This window comes from Mesoplodon bidens (assembly GCF_964165515.1).
Source record: "Mesoplodon bidens genome assembly, chromosome: 4".
Lineage (NCBI taxonomy): Eukaryota > Metazoa > Chordata > Mammalia > Artiodactyla > Ziphiidae > Mesoplodon > Mesoplodon bidens.
The window spans coordinates 54,663,001-54,683,805 of NC_138160.1; the positions used below are offsets into that span (position 1 = coordinate 54,663,001).

The following is a 20,805-nucleotide window of genomic DNA, read 5'->3' on the forward strand; positions in this document are numbered from 1 at the left end:
ATAGATGGCTGCCAGCAGTTTTCATGGTTACTGTGACTACTAGAAAATTTAAAATTGTGTGACTCCAAATTGTATTTCTGGTGGACAGAACTGGCTTAGACCATTCAGGGATTTCTGGGAATGGGGTGGAGTCAACCCCACCCAAACCACATGGCTGATACACATATGGGAGAGAGACAGAATGGATATTGGGCAAGCCATCAAAAATGAACACTGCAGTGGGGAGCTTCCCTGGTGGCGCAGTGGTTGAGAGTCCGCCTGCCAATGCAGGGGACATGGGTTTGTGCCCCGGTCCGGGAAGATCCCACATGCCGCAGAGTGGCTGGGCCCGTGAGCCATGGCCGCTGAGCCTGCATGTCCGGAGCCTGTGCTCCGCAACGGGAGAGGCCACAACAGTGAGAGGCCCGCATACCGCAAAAAAAAAAAAAAAAAAAAGAACTCTGCCGTGACTGGCATAAGCAAAGAAGGGAATATTTATTTAATGGCTATTATTTTACTACAGATGAATGTCTGGAAGTACTTCTGCTCTACTACCACTAATAAAAGCTAATATTTTTTTCTTAAATGTATTCTGAAAGTTGTAAAATTAATATAGGGTTCATAGTAACTAGTGAAACAGCACAGAGAAACACTAGGAGGAAGTAAATAATCCCCATCCCTTCCATTCCCTGTTCCCATTCCCAATCCTGGGTGGCCATTGTTAGCCTGGTCTGTGTTTCTTCCATTCCTTACTCCATGTACATGTGAGTGTCTGCACGTCCATTGTTTTCTGGTGGTTGTTGCCGTTCTCATAATGGAAGTATAGCTCTTCAATTTGCTTTTCTCACCTTATCAGCCTTCCAAGTCACTATGTACAGATTTATCTCATTCTTTTTAATAATACATAATATTCTATATTATAGATATTCCACATTTCATTTAAACATTTCCTCATTAATGGGCAGTCATGTTGTTCCCAGTCCCCCCTCTTCCTCTGCCCCACGACAAACAATGCTGCAGTAAACATCTTTGTACCTATGTCCTTACATACTGGTCCTTTTTTTTTCCCTATAGGATAGATTCCCAGAAGTGGAATTGCTTGGTCAAACGGTATGTGTATTTTTAATTTTAATATATATTTCTAGCTTTTTTCCCCCAAAGGAATAGCGTATCACATTTGCACATAAGAATGCCCATTTCCAGCATTCTCACCAGCATTGGATGCCACTGTTCCTTTCAATTCTTGCCAATCTTATTATCTCTGATCATTAATTTACATTTTCTTCACTGACTACCTCTGATGTTAAATATATTTTCATATGTTTATTGTTCATTTGAATTTCCCTTTTCTTCATTTCCTATTTATTTTCACTGCCCATTTTTCTACTTGATGGTGTTTTCCCGTCACAATTTCTGGGAGGTATTTATTGTGTTTTATCGTTACATATGTGCAAATATAGCTTTATTGTTCTTTATAGTTCTTGTCTCTGTGTATGATGTCTTTTACCAAAAGAAAATCCTTACTTATTATTATGTTTTGTAATTATTTATGTCTGTCTTTTTCTTTATTGCTTCTATTATCTGTTTTGCTTAGGACGGTATTGTCCATCCCGTGGTCATACAAGTATTCTTGTAAATATTCTTCCCCATTTTTAAAAGCATTGAAATCTTACTCCAGTTTTAAGTTTTGCACATGATATGAGGTAGGATTCTATCTTTCTTTCTTTTTTCTCCCCCTAGATAACCAGTTACTTAAGTCCTAGTTACTATGAGAAACTTTATTTTTCATGGGATTGAAATGTTACCCTTGTCACATATAAAGATGCCATATACATTTGTATCTATTTCTGGCCTCTCTGTTCTGATCTCTGTCTATTTCTGTGCCAACACCATTTTGTTTTGAATGCAGTGGCTTTCTAGTGAGTTGTAATGTCTGGTAAGTTCTCCCTCACTGGTCTGCTTTTCACACTTTTCATAGGTGTTTTTAGCCATTTATTTTTTGTTTCACATTGATCTGGTTAAGTTAAATTTTAAAAGTTAAACATGCAGAGTTTTATCTTAAATATTTTGAAGATAATATATAATAATACATGTAAATAAAGCCAAAAATTATTTCTCAGTTTGGGGATCTCTTTACTTGATGTTACTAATTGGAAAATATTTATTGATTACCTGAAGGTTTTTCTGTGAACTTTAATTCTTTAAATGTGACTTTACTTTGTGATAATTGTACAATTACCCTAAGATGTGAAAATGGGGATTCAGGCATGACATATTTTAATCTGTCTAAAAATTAGATTGTAATAAAGCTAAAGTGAACTTATAAATAATTTGTACTTCTGCTTATGTAACGAACTATAAAGTATACCCATACCTGTATTGGTTGAGGGGTGTGTAAGTATGATAATGTGAACAAAGAACTGTAACTATGCGTTTTGTAATCTTTTATGATTTGGTTTTTCTAAAATTTAAATGTTGACTTAAGAAATTGTCACATTTGGAATTTGAGGTAAAGTTGTCTAATACTTTATGTTTTTGACAATTCTTAACATTAAGTTTATATTAATGTGATATTAACTTAATTGTTTTCCCTGACATTCTTAATAGCTTTTTTGGAAACTTTAGTTATAGTATTAAGGTAATAAATACCTTTACATTTCCCTAAAGGCATTTGAAATATTGGAGCTAAACTCTAAAACTGTTTGTGATTAAAAATAATGGTAATATTGTCTCACAAATGAACACATATGCATTTACACATGAGGTCTGTATTTTGCTTATGAAAGTAAAGGGACATCCCCATGTAGGTTCTTCTACCCATGTTTACTTGGTTAATTAGAAAAAAAGCCATTAATTTGTTCTATAGCCAAAAAGGAAATGGTGAAATAATATATTGTGATGATTATTGAGTGATATACTTGAAAAATATAATTATGTTTTTAAAAATGAGTCAATCATGTTTTATCAAAGTTTGACACATGATATAAACTGTACTACATAAAAGGCATATCACATTTCTCATGTTTCCTAATAAGCTGTATTTTGACCAACTCAAATTGTGTTTCCTGCACTTAAGTTTTAATCATCATCAAAATAGACAAAGATGGTAACATAAGTATATTTTTATATTTATCAAATATTATATGATATCACTTACATGTGGAATCTAAACAATAACACAAATGAACTTACTTACAAAACAAATAGACTCACAGACATAGAAAACAAAATTATGGTTACCAAAGGGGAAAGGGGGGAGGGATAAAGTAGGAGAGTGGGATTAACAGATATACACTACAATATGTAAATTAACAAAGATTTACTGTATAGCACAGGGAGCATAACTGGCTGCTACAGTTGGGATAAGGGAACATTTTGTTGGTTTCAAAACAGTTTTTTTTTTGGTTTTTGGTTGGTTTTGTTTTGTTTTTGCTAAAGAGAAGGGATGCTTTCAATAGTGTGTGGAGCTATAAAGAGATGAACAGAACTGAAGGAATTTTTGCTGGCCAATAGTGGAAATTTAAGTGACAGAGGAAATGCTAATTATGAGCCTTTGAACAAGCTTATAATTACCATTAAGCTTATTGAATATATCTTGTAATAACCTATAATGGAAAAGAATCTGAGTATATGTTCACATATATATGCATATATATATAAACTGAATCACTTTGCTGTACACCTGAAACTAACACAATATTGTTAATCAACTGTACTTTAATTTTAAAAAAAGATATAGAGTATATTTTAACTATAATTCTGCATGTGTGTAAATTCTGTATTGTTAATTATAAAGTTGTTTTTAAGTATATGTAGGCTCTCACAGGAACTTAAAATCACAGTAAATAAACAAGGAATAAGGATGTCATAAGATTAATAATAAAGGAATGTTTCTTTTATAATATGCCAAATATTTAAGCCTTTAACTTGATCCAGGGCTGCCCAAGCTTAGACTCTGGAAGATAGAATTGTTTAAATTAGAATGGAGAGCTTCTCCTTTTTTGTAAAACAAACATAACCATTTGTGACCAGGGGTTGGAGTGGCTGTAGTAGAGTCCACAGGCACTAAACAGAGTTTTTTGTTTTTGAAGCTAGAAGAACTCTAGTTGCCGCCAGTGTGCCATCATAGCCAAAAAGTCACTGTGATTTCAAGGACTTGAAGTGATAAACTGGGAAGATATAAGCACTAGAATAATTAAAATAGTGTTCACGGGACTTAAGGAATGAGGAAGGAAATACCCCACAACTGAAGCATTGGGTAAAAATAATCGTATGTGTGGATTTAAGTGAATCAACTAAAGTTATATTCAGCCTCTCCACCTTACGTGAAGATACTAAGCAAGTGATGGTATTACTGTGTTGGCCAAAGAGCAATGATGTACCTCCAAAAATATTTCAGGTATTATGTTCAAAGCAGTATTCCTTAGGGCCAGAACCCACCTTAATTCATAGGTGTTCTTAATCTAGATCAAACTGAAGTAAAATAACCTTATGTGACATTGTACTTTTAAAAGATGAAAAAAGTCTTACAACTAAAAATTAAAACTGAATCAAGGTAAATATTTTGCACACATTAATTATCAATTTAAGATTTGTAAATGTTACAAATGGCCACAGTAAAATGTAACTTCACTTAATACTGTTCTAATTTAATACGATTCTCTTGTTCTTGTTAAAATGTTACCCTTGTTAAATACTACCTTCGTATGCGTGATACTATCTTAAATTGTCTCAAAATACAATATCACCAGTTTCCTATATTTTGCCTTAATTCACTGTTAGAATATGTTAAGCCTCCGACATGTAAGAGGTAGAACAAAATATTGCTGCAGCAGATCAAATGCAAGGATGAGACTTCTATATTGCTTCACCTTGAACAGGTCTGTTGGAAGTCAGATATATTATCACCAGAGAAGATAAGGTTCCTTTGGAATGAAGACCCACCCTGTCCCTGGGCTCATTGCAGAAATTATAAATCAACTGTAGTTGTGACCTAAGCACTTGTCCTTTCTGCTGTCAGGTCTTCTGGCCATTAAGAAATGTGTTGAGACTGCTCCATTTATTTGCATGAAGCCACTGGGTCAGTAGTCAATGACCCTAATTCCTTAAAAGAGAAATAACTGCCTCTTTTGAGAAACCTATTGTGAGCTGGTGACATGAACCTCCAGCTGCATTTAACTGCCAGGTTAGTTATGTCAGAGGATAACTTTTTAAAATGGTACATTAAAATTGGGTGCTAGTTATTAATCCTCATAGTATTTTTATACATCTAAATGTTGATGTGTCAGTCTCCTAGAGTTTTGTAGTTTCTGCTAGCATTTAAATTCTGATGAATGAAATAACTCTTTGTAAAAAAAAAAAAAAAACGAAAAAAAGAAAAAAAGAAAATACCATTGGCCCCTTCTCCTAGTATTGGATTTGTTAAAAGCCAGCTCACTGTCTCTTAAAAAGGGATAGGACTATTGAAATGTATGAATAGACAACTTCAAAAGTGAACCTGTCAAAGCAATAGAAAGTAAAGATATTTTAAATACAATTGCAGTTGTATTCAGTAGTGAGAAAAAAAGTCAAAGCATTTCTCCTTAATGCCAAACTGAGGTGTGGAACATTTTGTGAGAATGAGTAGAATATTCATAGGAAGGTGGGCACCTCAGCGTTCTCCAATTTAGGACGGCTCATGTCTCCCAACCTCCCATTTATCTGACCAGGTTTCCACTAGCTCTGTTGAGACCCCTTCATTTTCATCTTCTTAGACACCCCGCCATGGAGCATAAGATCACATTTGTAGGGACACTGTGACTGAACAAACACTTTATTTTACATGGTGCTTTCAGAAGAATTCTTTTATGTCCTAGATGGCTAGGCTCCTTGGATGTCTGAACAATGAAGAATCGGAGCAAGACATTTCTACACCAGAACCCTGGGAGCTTAACATACTTTGAAGTGGATTTTCTCCCCTTTCTGGGGCCGCAGTAAAAAGTGAGGGTTTTTCATAGTCCTTGCATTGATGTCTGCAAAGCCAGATGGCTTTGTAAAATGAGCCCCAAAGCAGTATAACTGATTAAAAGAAATGCCAGGTAGTTGAAGGCTTTCCTACCCATTGTGAGCCTGGCAGAAAGAATTGTCCTCTTGGGGTCCATTAATATTGGGGAATCGCACTCTCCGTCTTCAGGGGTCAGCCAGTGACAATCGAGACAGGTGTTGGCAGCAGGAGCCTTCAAAATGAAGGCTGAAAATAATCTCTCTAGCCAGCCACTGGTAGGACTGCCTCCAAAAGAAATGAAGCTGACCAGTGAGGGAAGTAGGTGCTTGAGGGTTGTAGGTACTTTCAAAGGTTGTGGCTCACATATTTCAAATTTTCCTCTCATTCTTGGCTTCTTTTGGTTGTGGTCCTAGAACTGCAACCTCCTGAGAGCCCCAAAGCTTCCATCGCCTCACACCTGGGGGCGACTCCCACTCATCTGTCTTCTCTGTAGAGTGTAAATGACTCTGTTGAGGATGCCCAAGCTCTTGCTTTTTTTGTTGCCCATATAGAAATCATTCTGCCCGTGTTTGTAACCCAGAGCACTGACCTTAACCTAAGAACACAGTCATATATTTCAAGTTGCTTGCAGCAGCGGGAGGGGGGTGCTGATGAAACTTGGCCTTGCAGGCAGAGGGATTCATAGACGTAACAAATTGTTCTCTGGCTTCATAACCTACCATTTGATTGTTGGGAAATGGGGTTCAGAGCCGAAGGAAGGAAAAGCGCATCTTAAAATAAGCCTTAAAAACCTGTCGTAAAACAGATAGCTGGTCCTGAGTTCAGTTGTGTTTCTATCATCAGGAAATACTTTACTCCTGCAGTGTAAGTCATATGAAAGAGATTTAAAAACCAAACCACCTTGCTCTCCATTTTCTACCTGTTACCACATCCTTTCATTGACTCATCAGACCTGGCGCTGATCTGCTCACAGAGTAGCAGCAGTGGAGAACCAGGGACCTGTGTTCTGCTGAAATAGCTAATTTCAGAAGAGTTTGTACATTCTGACCTCTCTGAACTTATATGGATCCTTTCAAAGAGGGAAATAATTCAGTCTAGGAGGCATTTCTGAGACTTGTTGTTGGAGAATGAACTGATATGTGGTCTATTATTGTGGTCTATTTTTTGAGTAATAATGTAGGATTTATAGTATCTTATTAAGTTAGGGCTAATTGGCCTTTGTAGAAAATAATAATTTAAGCAATACTTCTATCAATCACACAGGGAATCATTGTGGAAGAACTAGTAAACACAGGAAAAAAAATGCATTCAAAATTTCCCTATATCTTATCACTTAGAGAAAAGACACTTTAAAAAAGCAGAGCATTTAGCTTTCACTTGTGTCTTTTGATGCATTCAATAATTTTTCCTTCGGGTATTTTCAGTGTTGTAGTCTTGTAGCATTTAAGAAATGGGATAGCATTTTATTTTACTGTGAGAATTCTTAGATCATAAAGCATTGATCATTTTTCCTGATTATTTCCATTGTAGAAAAATAGAGAAGTATGAAGAAGAAAAGTTTTCATCCATAATCTCACCTTGTAGAGAGAGTCCCCATCAGCATTTTAGTGTATTTTAGGCTTTCTTCTAAATCCTCATTCTTTGATGCTTATTGATTCTTGGAGTCCATTTTCTTTCCAGCTAGGAAGCACTTCTGGAGCAGACCAGTCATATGTGAGCCGAGTGCCCTGCTTGCCCACAAAATTTGCTGTGTCTTCCAACAGAAACAGCCGGGAGAACTAAGTGCTGGGCTGTTTCTAATGGTCATGTATCATTGTTTAGGTTCCTGACCCACTTCCTTACTTTCAGTAATTCGTTTTATAAAATTCCAAATATTAACGTTTTTTCTACAGCTGTTGGCGATATTTGGTTAAGTTCAGAAAAGTTCTTACTTGTTATGTGTGGGAAATCACTCTGAACAACACATTTTCATAGGTTCCACTAGTCAACAAAGAGATGCTATATTCCTTTAGGGAATAGAACAGATTTTCTTTGCTTGACTTTAACACTTGGGGTTTTATAAGATTTCCTCAGAAACCAGCACTGTGGCCATTCTTATCCAAGTTGTGATTTGTAGAGTGATTTATTGATCAGGGAGGGTTTCCCAGAGTTCCTCAGAATATGTCATTAGTGTAACTTTGCACGTGCTGTCCTGCTGGGGTGGAGGTTCCCTAGGGCCAGGGAGTTTTGTTCCCTGCTATCTCCTCCATGCCTAGAACCATGCCTGGCATGTAACAGTTGTTTCATAAATATTTTTATGTGTGTTTTAAAATCATGTACCTCCCTTACTGTTTAATACTCATGGACTAACCCATTAGTTAGTTGACTGAGCAATTATTGTATTCCTACATTAAGTTGTTCCAACTTCCAATAAGACTATGCCAGGCTCCAAATATGGTGGTAGATGTTGGGTCCTCCACTTAATGTATTTGAGTCTAGTGCAATTTTTTTTTTTTTTTTTTTTTTTTTTTTTTTTTTTTTGCGGTACGCGGGTCTCTCACTGTTGTGGCGTCTCCCGTTGCAGAGCACAGGCTCCAGACGTGCAGGCTCAGCGGCCATGGCTCACGGGCCCAGCCGCTCCACGGCATGTGGGACCTTCCCGGACCGGGGCACGAACCTGTGTCCCCTGCATCAGCAGGCGGACTCTCAACCACTGTGCCTCCAGGGAAGCCCGAGTCTAGTGCAGTTTTATTTTATTGTTTGCGTTTGTCTTTTATGAAAACAGGTAAGAGTGATGGGTTCATTATTGATCAATGTTTTCATGTTTTTCCAGTTCTCTGTATAAAGGAGTGCAGTTATTCTTCTCCTAAATTCTAATTTGTTTGTTTTGGTTTGTTAGAGAATTTTGAGCGTAGGTGAAACAGGCTTCCGTTTACCAATTCGAACTGAGGAGTGCCAGAAATAGATAACTATTCAAAGTGTATTTCCTCTTGGTCTGGCTTGAATTCCCTACATCACAGCTTTATTGAGGGGAGAGGGGAGGTAATGCAGTAAATAAAATAGATACTTGTTGGCAGGAATCAGATTAAGCTATCGACAATTGTGATCCCCATGGTTTGAGTACATTTATCTGATAATTAGTCTTTTTCTAGACGAGGGAAAGAAAGGAAAGAGACAGAGTTAAAAAAAAAAAAAAAGTAACCAGTGGGACTGTGACCAAGGAGCACTCTGATTTTAGGAGGGTTGTTTTTCTAGTAACAGTATAAAGGCTTGCATGAGAATAAGAAACACCAAGTTCATGTTGGTGGTTACCTCTGGGAAGAGAGAGGGGAACTGAGATCAGGAAGGAGTGCTGGGGGTTTCAATGGTGTTTGATTTATCAAGTTGATTAGGTGATATTCAGGTGATGTAGATGTTCATTCTGTTATCCCCTTCATAGATTTTTTTATTAAAAACAGTGAAAGATAGAGAGTGGCTATGCATAGAAGGGAGATTTCCCCCAGGTCACTTGTATCATTGAAAGATTTAGCTTTCTTCACAGCTTTTTCAGCCTCTGTCATTCCCAGTGTCTTCCAGACAGATCCTGTGGTGAAAAGGCCAGGAGAGGGAAAGAGAAGACAGGTGTTACGGAAGCAGAGAAACGTGTTTGAGAGATCTTGACAAGCAGAGTAGGCTGACTTGGTTGAATCCTCAGAAGTGAGTGACTGCAATGCCTCTTGCTGCTTGATCCTTTACCGTCACTCTGCTTTGGCTCAGACAGTTGTTTCTACGTTAAGCCAGAGGCAGTTGCATCTCCAGGCAGTTCTGTCATGGGCACAGCCTTTGAAACACAGGTACTCTGTTTAGCAGCGCCTGACTTCACATTATCTTGCATAGTGGTGAATGATCCTTGTTGGGAATGGGGAGGCCCTATTTGGGGGGGGGGGATACTCACTCTTAGCCCAGCCGTCAGTGAATATTCCTGGAACCCGCAGGGCTGGAGCCCCAAGTATGTAAATGATGGTGGCTGAAAACTAAGGGCCTTGAGAGGCCACCTGAGGCCCACACAGGAGGTGGATGCTTGAGAGAAAGGAAGCATTGTGCCTGGGCCAGCAAGGTGGGTGAAGATGCTTCAGCCACACCACGTACTGAGTCTGCTAGGGCTGCCCTAACAAAGTGCCACAAACTGGGTGGCTTAAACAACAGAAACTTTTAGTTGCGGAAGCTAGGAGTCCCAGATCAAGGCGTTGACAGGGTTGGTTTCTAATGAGAGCTGTGAGGGAGAATCCATCCCAGACCTTTGTCTTAGCTTCTAGTGGTTTCTGATGCTTTAGCGCTCCTTGGCTTGTACATGCATGGCTCCCATGTCTGCCTGAACCCTCACATTGGCATTTCCCCCTGTGCGCATGACTTCCTGTGTCCCCATTCTATAAGGACACCGTCCCATTGAATTAGAACCCTCCCTAATGACCTCATCTTAACTTGATCATTGGCAAAGATTCTATTTCCAAATCAGGTCACATTCAGAGGGGCTGGTGGTTAGGACTTCAGCATCTCTAGGGGGGACACAGTTTAATGCATAGTGCCCCTCCATTCTCATCCTCACTGCTCACATCTGGAAGGTAGATTCTACCTGTCATCTTAAGCTTGTTGTGGTCTGTTCAATGTCTCCTCGTTTTCTCACTAATTCCTCTGAATGGGCTCCATAGCCCTGCTGCTAGAGAGAAGGGACTGGGGAAAAACACAGGGATAAGACAAGTAACTTGTGAGGGAGAGAGCAGTTGAAAGGAGCATTTGCCAGAGAACAAAGCCAGGAAGATATAGGGGTTGCTTCTTGCTACTGTTTTCTTTTTCCTTCTATTCAGGCTCTTCTGCACACCTCATTAGAGCAAAGACTAATCTGTCGAAATCCAATCAATTCCACTTTGGTTGATGGCCAATGAATACTGTTTCTACTACATTACCTGTGAAATAGGCCTTTGTGGTGAAGCCTGGAAACCTCCCGCACTGTTTATAACGTTGTTTCTTTGAGATGGGGTCTGGTGTCTCAACCTTACAGATGCCCCTTCAGAGCACAGCCTAGAGTGTTGTTGAGATGAGCTGGGGAAATGGAGCTGCCCATGACTAGAGGTCATGGCAGCTTTCTCCCTCCCACGTCAGGGTGCTTGGGGGGCGATGCAGAGGGGCACTCTGAGCAAGGGTGCTCTTCCTTGCTGGAAGGCTGTCGCCCCACTTGGCAGTGGTGTCCCTTTGGTAAACAAGGCTGGACCTTCATGTGCCTCAAGGATTCTTATGGGAACTGGACTCATGCCCAGAACTAACAACAGCTAGGGCACCAGCAGAGACATCCAGTTGTATCCCCAGTATCCTTGATCCCCCTTCTGCTTTACTGATAAAAGTAATTTTTGTTGGGGTGGTAAAGCACTCAATTAAAAGAATATACTTACGAGCCACCTTCCCTCACACCTTCCCTAATAGGCTATTATGCTTTGGCCAGTGAGATCTAAGCAGACGTTACTTGGGAGATAGACGGCTGGTGAGGATCCTTTTTCTTTTCTTCTACTTCTTTCTTTCTGTGTGGAATGCGTTTGTGTTGGTCAGAGTTCCAGCAGCCATATTGGTCCGTGAGGTAGAATGTGAGGGTAGGCTACCTGTTAAGGATGAGGAAACTGAAAGGTAGAAGTAGTTTAATCTGATGATTTGGTAGTCATCACATCAGCTGTGGATTTCCTACTTCTGAACCTTTTTTTACGTGAGCAAGCAATACACTGTTTTGCTCAAGCCACACATTTGGGTGCAGCTGTAGCTACACAGTATCCTAAGTGATGCAGAGACCCTCTCCACAGGAACCCCCCCATCACTGCTCTTTAAAGTGTATCAGAAAGGAAAGGTTGGTCCAAGGATAATGAAGAAAAGAGAATTTCCTTCTAAGACCTACAGAAGAACTAGTCTGCTGTGCCCCTGACATCTTTTCCCCAAAGCATGTTTTCTGTGAGCTGAAGACTCTGAAACTGTGCCCCCTTTAACTGCTCCCTTATTTATTCACAACTCTCTTTCCTGATACCATAGGTGGTGTTAGTCGTTACCATTTTCTGCCTGCTAACATGTAGTTTCAGCAGCAACGCCATCTTGGTAGCAAAACACTGTTTTGAGTACTTCATTGCTTTTTACCATTGTTTCAGAAAGTTGACTAGAAAACAGAGCAAGGAACATGCTGCTATCGGTGATAAGATGTGTAGTGCTCATGAACTTAATGCAGCTGACACCAGAGGGAACTTATTTGTCTTTCCAAAAAAGGACTAATACTTAGCTTCAATCAGACATTCATTGTTCTTAGGCCAGTGGTGTATGTATTTGACTGTGAGTGAAAAGAACAGAATTAAAGGATGTGGATTTGACACATAGTGATGTGTCACAGATGGACATAGATTTGACATATAGCAATGAAGAATAATTAGGAAATTTGGATTAAAAACGTCCTGATTATATATTTGACTCTTTAACATGTTTTCAGGGGTGTGTGAAGCAGGAAGGTAGAAAAGTCCTTTATATGGGGATTCACTCTCTGTTTAGCGTCTGATTCTGTGACGTAATGTAGGGAATTGGGAGGAAAGGAGGATGAGTGAGGCTGCTTTAGGACTGCGCTTGTGGACCTGAAGGAAGGAGAAGCTAAGGTTTATAAAACTGCTGGGCAGGACTGAGCTTATGTACTTGGTGTTGAGCTGGGGACCCACTCCACACAGCTGTGTAGGATAAGGAAAAGTCCCAAAGCTTTCTTTTTTTTTTTTTTTTTTCAGTACGCGGGCCTCTCACTGTTGTGGCCTCTCCCATTGCAGAGCACAGGCTCCGGACGCGCAGGCTCAGCGGCCATGGCTCACGGGCCCAGCCACTCCGTGGCATGTGGGATCTTCCCGGACCGGGGCACGAACCCGTGTCCCCTGCATTGGCAGGCGGACTCTCAACCACTGCGCCACCAGGGAAGCCCCCCAAAGCTTTCTTTATCTGTCTTGAGCTACTTTTGTTTCTCTGCATTTCCAGATTCACAGCTAGCCCCTAGAGATAAACATTTTCATGGAGGTCCAGATTTAAGGGAAATATAGCTTCTTAGGATTTATTTTATCTATGACAAGCGGACGTCATTTTCTAAGTGTCTCATTTAACGTCACAATGGTGTGAGATCCTAAAAGGTATCTACTGCTTGAGGAACTTAGAAGGCAATTAATGCCATCCATTTATACTTACTTAAAAGTGTATGAAATGTATTTTCTCATGGAGTATGCTTTTCCTTATTTTATTTTTAAGGGGGTTCAAATATTTACCAAGGCTTTTAAAGGTTCACTCCTAGCCTCAGTTCCCCTTACTGTATTTTTGCCCCCAAACTGTTGATTTCATCAGTTTTCTTGGTGTTTATCAGGATCCTAATTCTTGAGGTGGGAGAGGAATTTCTGCATTGTTTTTGGATAAGTATTATTTCTTTAGCTAGCTAGCGAGGATGGGGGGATGGTGAAGTTCGTGAAAGGAGCCCTGCTAACTCTGATTCAAACAGTTTTCTTACCACATTCCTGATGAAGTGATAAATGTCACTTGTAGATAAAATAGGATTGGGCATGACATTACACTGGATTTCATTTATTAACTTCTAGCTGTTAATCTGAAGCAATCTAGAAAGTTTGAAAATTATTTGTGTTTTATTTATCCATATTTTCCCTGGCCTCCATCACCAGAAATATTCAGATTATATTGAAGGCAATGTTGCTGCCAGGAAGGCATGTGTATATTAAGATACTGTAAAAAAGGGACAGCATCCAGTTTCTCAAATGCAGGAGTCTAGTGACTTCCCACTGAAATTCCAGCCATTATGGGAATACCGACACATGGTGATCCTGTCAGATGGTATCACAGGTGTTTAAAAGACATCTTGGGGCTTCCCTGGTGGCGCAGTGGTTGAGAGTCCACCTGCTGATGCAGGGGACACGGGTTCGTGCCCCAGTCCAGGAAGATTCCACATGCTGTGGAGCGGTTGGGCCCGTGAGCCATGGCCGCTGAGCCTGCGCGTCCAGAGCCTGTGCTCCACAATGGGAGAGGCCACAACAGTGAGAGGCCCACGTGCCACAAAAAAAAAAAAAAAAGAAGACATCTTGGAAGGAGCCCTGAGTCCATGTTATCTTCAGAAAATTATGGAAACACTATAAAATGAGGTTGTATCCAGCATTCTTCTTTGTTTTTTTCAGGGGTGGTGATGGTACGGAGACTATCTTCAAATAATAACCTAGCTGGTGAGAAATAGAACACACTGACTGCCTTCCATTAACTATCCCTTCTGAATTGCTGTACATAAAATCTTAATCAATGAGAGCTTTTTATAGCTGGGTCTGTTTGTCACACTTCAATTACCTGAGAGGTTTCTGGAGATGAGTAGGTAAGAAGTCTTCATCAGGAAAAGCTCTGTCACATTTACTGGGAAAGATGACAAAACCTTATCAGTTTTTTAAGAGATTGGCCTTTGCGCCGGGAATTCTTGGGACCGGGAAGATGGGTTCAAGCCTAAAAATGAATGTCTTGTTTTAACCTCTAGTTTGCTCACTCAGATAGTAATTTCATAAGATGCATTTTCCATAGAAGACTTTATTCTCGTAGCTGGATAGTGTGATTTCAGAACTGGAGGTGACTGAGAACTCTAGGCCACCCTGCAGGTTGTGCATTTCAAGAAATAATGTAGTTTGTTTTCTCGTGAAAATAAAAAGGAAAATGTGGAGAAAAAAGAGATGAAATAAACTTGTGTTGAAATTGTGCTTGCACTTTGAATTAAATTCCCTGCATGGCTGGTTCTTATTTATGACCAGAAATGATGAAACCTTGATCTGAAAGCTGCAGTACAAACTGAATAGGCAATGAAGGTTTTTTTCCATTTTGGGGTTGATAATTAGCTATGCACGGGTCATGGGTTGACAATTAGTTCTGTTCCTCAGAGCATGTCTGCAATCTTTGATATCTACTTAAGCTATGTAAGTAATCTGCACAGTTTTTATTATGATTTTTCTGTTAATCTTTGATAGAGTAAAATTTGATATTTTCTCTATGACAAACCATGAAATTTAGTAATTAAATCCTTTTATTTATTCAAAGTCTGCACTTGGTTAAAATAAATTTCAACAAAACATTGTGTTGGGGTTTTCAAAGTATTATTTAGTGGTTAGTTTACAACCAGTAGACATATCTCTTCATAATTATTTCTAATCTGGTAGTTTCATCCTTTAATTCTCATATAAAAATGAGTCAAATACATTGGGAAGCCAGAGATTTCTTTGGCCTTTCAGAGCTTAATATGACCAATCCTTTGCATATCTCAAGTTTATTATCATTTATTACTACATTTAACCATCTGTAGATTCTGTCTATATCTCTTTAGTTGGAGTAAACCAAGTACTTATATTTCTGGTAACTCCTTCTGCCTATATTGTACTTATATGCCCCTCTTATGTAGTTAAATTTCTGATGAATAAAAATATTTCAGTGATGATGAGATTTTTGTATTTTGACTCCTTGAAGGTGCGATCATGAGATTTGGAATTGTATAGACTTGTATTTGAGCAAAATTTCCCCAGCCAAACCTATTAATAACAGTTGTTCCTAACTCTTTTACTGATCTAGTAAGTTATTTTCAATTTTTTTGGTCCCCACTTATTTCTATCCTGGTTGCATGTCATCGCCTCATTTCCACTTACTAATTAAATAGAATAATTTGCCTTTTGTAAATTATTCTTATTCTCTGATTATTTAGGTGTTCTCATCCTAGGAGCTGTGAACAGCTTTCTGGAATGTATGAACTCCCTGGAGTTATATGTAAATGTGTGTGCGTGTGTGCGTTTTCTAATAGCTTTCATCTGATTCTCAAAAGCCTCATTAAGAAGGCTTTTTTGGGGAATTGCCTGGTGATCCAGTGGTTAGGACTCCGAGCTTCCACTGCAGGGGGCACAGGTCCGATCCCTGGTCGGGGAACTAAGATCCCGCGTGCTGCGCAGCATGGCCAAAAAAAAAGATGGCTTAGTTTGTTTTTCTCAAAGGGACCTTTTCTCTCTACCTAAAATTTGAGCTCCCTGTGGTAAGGCACTTGGCCTCACGCTTGTTCTATAAGGAGTACAGGTAGCACAGTGGCAGCTTATGGAAAATGCTGACAGATTCAGTGCTTCCCAAAGCAATGTAGTTTGTGACCATGCATTTAGAAGTGTTCCTCTAAATTGAATGATGTGTAAACTTCTTTTAAAAGAGAAAAATTTTCACACCCACATTGTTGACTTAAATATATTTATTTTAATGATAATTATGAATGAAAGGAAAAGTCAGGTACAAACTTGTATTTAACAGTTTTATCACTACAACTAAAACAAATTAAAACAAATATTACAAAACTGCAGAGTAACATTTAAAATGACAGTATCAAGATTACATACTGCTCTGGTAGCTGCTTCCTTCATTTGCTTGTGCTTTGAGTTAGCATGTTAAGCATATGCAGTGTGAAGCTCAGGTCTATGACTTTTCTGATAAAAAGCCTTTAGTGATGGTTCCATGTTGCTCCGTGATACCATTTAGCCTCAGTTTACATGTGTACTTGGGCCTCTGATCTTTTCTCATTAGCTCAGGGCAGTTGAAATAGTACTACTTGGCCAACTTGATCATTAACACAAATGGAAATATGGCACTGAAACCATCGAGCAGTCTGAAATTAAAGGATAGTCATTACATAGCATCAATGAAATGTCAATAAAAAATGTTTAATGTATTAAATATTCATATTTCCCTAAGAATCATTTTTAGATTCCGCTTTGAGGAACACTGGCATAGAATATATGAAGGGCCAGAGTTGGTGCAAAGTACTTTTAACTCATTAATGGATATAACTTGATTTATAACTAGTCTAATTTAATATTTATACTTAAAATGAGTGAGCCTGGGCTTAATTAATCCTTGTCTTCATAATGACTTTACTGAAATAATTATTTGGACCTAAGCTTTGTGGGGTTTTGTTGCTGCTGCTGCTGCTGTTGTTTTGTATTTGGCTTTGGTCATCTCTTATTTAAAATCCAGCCTTGCTTTGATCTGTCTCACCTACTGCAGGTAAACTAAGCCGGCAGCCCAGGAGGGGTCCCAAGGGCGGGATAGGGAAAAATGTCTGCAGACCAGGAGTTAATGAGTTAACTCATTAACTCATGTGGTGGACTTCGGTAGTGAGTGGAAACATGGCACGCCTGACTTGGTGATTCCCGGTTTTCTCTAAAGATTTTCCCCCAGACGTCTGTGTTTGAAAACAGTAACAATAATACTTAGTTAAGATCATATGCTTTTTTTCAGGAATTACGTGTATCTTCCAGTCTAGTTCTGCCGCCCCACAGCTATGTGACTTTGCCTCTGTTAAAATGGGAATGATGGAAATAGGACTGTTATGAGGATTCAGTGAGATGGTGCATCAAAAATGCTCTGCATGGAGTGTGGCATATGCTAGGCACCAGTGAGTTTTTGCTGACATCTAATAGAATACTAGTATGAGAAGAAAAGTGTTCAAACGATCTAATTTTTTACTCAGTTTACATACAGAGTACACAGGTAAAGGTCTGAGAAGAGGCTTCCCCATTTTTCAACTTAGTCCTTAGATTTTGATACTCTGCAGTGTTTTTGGTGTAGAAGTTGGTGTACTCTTTTATTTTTTTTAAATAAATTTATTTATTTATTTATTGTTGGCTGGGTGCGGGCTTTCTCTAGTTGTGGCGAGCGGGGGCTACTCTTCGTTGCGGTGTGCGGGCTTCTCATGGTGGTGGCTTCTCTTGTTGCGGAGCACGGGCTCTAGACGCGCGGGCTTCAGTAGTTGTGACACGTGGGTTTAGTAGTTGTGGCTTGTGGGCTCTAGAGCGCAGGCTCAGTAGTTGTGGTGCACGGGCTCAGCTGTTCCGAGGCATGTGGGATCTTCCCAGGCCAGGGTTCGAACCTGTGTCCCTTGCATTGGCAGGCAGATTCGTAACCACTTCGCCACCAGGGAAGTCCCGAAGTTGGTGTACTCTTATTATTATTTCTTTTACGAGGGGAAGTACCATCTTCCAAGGTGCCTGTGGAGTCAATTATATTGTAACCTCCTTGCTGCCCTCTGAATCTGCCCTTTTACCCTTTTCCAACCTAGTTATCCCTCAACTCCTCTAAGTTCTCTGAGTCATCTTTCCAGTTCTGTCCTTTCTTTCCTCTCTGTCCTGGGGGACCCTGCAGCATGCCTTGCCTGCTCAGGACTTAGTGTGATGCTCAATACTAATGCAGCCGTAGCTACATTTGTTGCCCTTGTCCCAGCTTTGTGCTCCTTAGTTCCCAGGTGCTTCTCCATAGACATTTTTTTCTCAGCCTTTAATTCTGAGGCTAAATTGTATTATCTCCATTTAACTGATGTGAAAACCAAGGCCCAGAAAGTTTATTTAACTTGCCCAGGGTCTCATAGTTGGTAATTGATAAAAAGAAGATTAAAACTCTGGTCTTCATCTCTCCTTTGACTACTCCCTTTATTTCTTGTTGTTCTGTTATTCTCATCTTCAAGGGAGAAAGTGTTCATTTTGGGGGTTGTGCACTTGGGATAAATTTTATCAATGAGAACTTATTTATAACAGCCTGAATTCAAATCCTGTCTTTACCAATTAATAGGTCCATGGTCTTGGTCAAGTGGACGTGGTCATAATGGCATCCAAATCATGGGTTACTATAAAGATTAAATTAAATAATATTTAGTGATTTTTTTGTGCTGCATAAATGAAATTTACTTTTATTTCATTACATTGTCATGTCCTTTAATTAAATTCATCTTAATGAGCTTACATTTTTGTGAACCTTTTTATTTTGTTCCTCTAGAAGTCTTTTTTTTCTTTATGAGAGATGTATTTTTCCCTTCCAATTTCATTAAGAAATAATTGACAAACAGCACTGTATAAATTTAAGGTGTACAGCATAATGATTTGCATGATATACATCAGGAAATGATTACCACGATACGTTTAGTGAACATTCGTTATTTTATAACTGGAAGTCTGTACCTTTTGGCTACTTTCCTCCAATTCCCCCTCTCCCACCCCCCCACCTCTGGTAACCACATATCTAATCTGTTTTTCCTATGACTTTGTTTGCTTGTCTCTGAAGTATAATTGACCTACAGCAGTATGTTAATTCCTGGTGTTCAACATAGTGAGTCAGTATTTCTATACATTTCAGTACATTTCAAAATGATCACCACAATAAGTCTAGTCAACATCTGTCACCCTATGAAGATATGATATTATTATTAACTATATTCCCCACACTGTACATTTCATACCTGTGATTTATTTATTTTGTAACTAGAAGGTTGTACCTTTTAATCTCCCTCACCTATTTCTCCTCACCCTCACTGCAGCAACCACCTGTTTATTCTCTGTATCTATGACTCTGTTTCTGTTTTGTTATGTCTGTTCATCTGGTTTTTAGATTCCACATATAGTGAACTCATAGAGTATTTCTCTTTCTCTGACTTATTTTACTTAGCATAATACTCTCTAGGTCCATCCATGTTTTCGCCAATGGCAAGATTTCATTCTTTTCTATTGCTAAATAGTATTCCATTGTGTATATATACCACATCTTCTTTATCCATTCACCTACCATTAGAAACTTAGGTTACTTTCATATCTTAGCTATTGTAAATAATGCTGCAATGGACATATGGGTGCATATATTTTTTCAAATTAATGTTTTCATTTTCTCTGGATAAATACCCAGGAGTGGATTTGCTGGATCACGTGGTAGTTCTGGTTTTAATTTTTTTGAGGAATCTTCATACTGTTTTCCATACAGCTGTGCCAATTTACGTTCCCACCAACCATGCATGAGGGTTCCCTTTTCTCCACTTCCTTGCCAACACATTATTTGTTGTCATTTTTTTTTAAAGATTTGTTTGATGTGGACCATTTTTAAAGTCTTTATTGAATTTTGTTACAATGTTGTTTCTGTTTTATGTTTTGGTTTTTTGGCTGCAAGGCATGTGGGATCTTAACTCCCTGACCAGGGATGGAACCCACACCCCCTGCATTGGAAGGCAAAGTCGTAACCACTGGACCGCCAGGGAAGTCCCTTGTTGTCTTTTTGATAATAGCCATTCTGACAGCTGTGAGGTAATATCTCATTGTAGTTTGCTTTGCATTCCTCTGATGATTAGTGATGGCGAGCATATTTTTAAGTGCCTGTTAGCCATCTGTATGTCTTATTTGGAAAATGTTGATTAAAGTCTTCTGCCCAGTTTTTAATCTGATTGTTTGGGGCTTTTTTGATGTTGAGTTTTATGAATTCTTTATATATTTTTGGATATTAACCCCTTATTCATATATTGTTTGCAAATGTTGACTCCCATTCAGTAGGCAGCCTTTTTGTTTTGCTGATGGTTTCCTTTGCTGTGCAAAAGCTTTTTAGTTTGAGCAGTTCCATTTGTTTACTTTTGCTTTTGTTTCCCTTGCCTGAGGAGACATGTTCAAAAATATATTGCTAAGACCCATGTAAAAAAGCATACTGCCTATGTTTTCTTTTAGCAGTTTTATGGTTTCAGGTCTTGCATTTAATTATTTAATCCATTTTGAGTTTATTTTTTTATATGGTGTTAGAAAGCAGTCCAGTTTGCTTCTTTTGCATGCAGCTGTCCAGTTTTCCCAACACTGTTTATTAAAGAGGCTGTCTTTTCTCCATTGTATATTCTTGCCTCCTTTGTTGTAGATTAATTGACCGCATAAGTAGGTTCATCCTGGGCTGTCTCTTCTTTATGTTCTGTTGATCTATGTGTCTTTTTTTGGTGCCAGTACCATACTGCTTTAATTACTATAGCTTTGTAGTATCGT

The 20,805-nt window shown here is 38.9% G+C and overlaps 1 protein-coding gene across 4 annotated transcripts in view; it reads left to right on the forward strand.

The window, feature by feature from the left end:
• Positions 1 to 20,805, forward strand: part of MAST4 (microtubule associated serine/threonine kinase family member 4) — a gene marked incomplete at its 5' end in the record, with an annotated part of 581,401 nt that overhangs the window by 319,633 nt on the left and 240,963 nt on the right. For all 4 annotated transcript variants that reach the window (XM_081231058.1, XM_081231059.1, XM_081231061.1 and 1 more), the window contains one exon: positions 1,054 to 1,089. In XM_081231058.1, the coding sequence (XP_081087184.1) occupies positions 1,054 to 1,089 (36 nt within the window). The remainder of the gene's footprint in view (positions 1 to 1,053; positions 1,090 to 20,805) is intronic.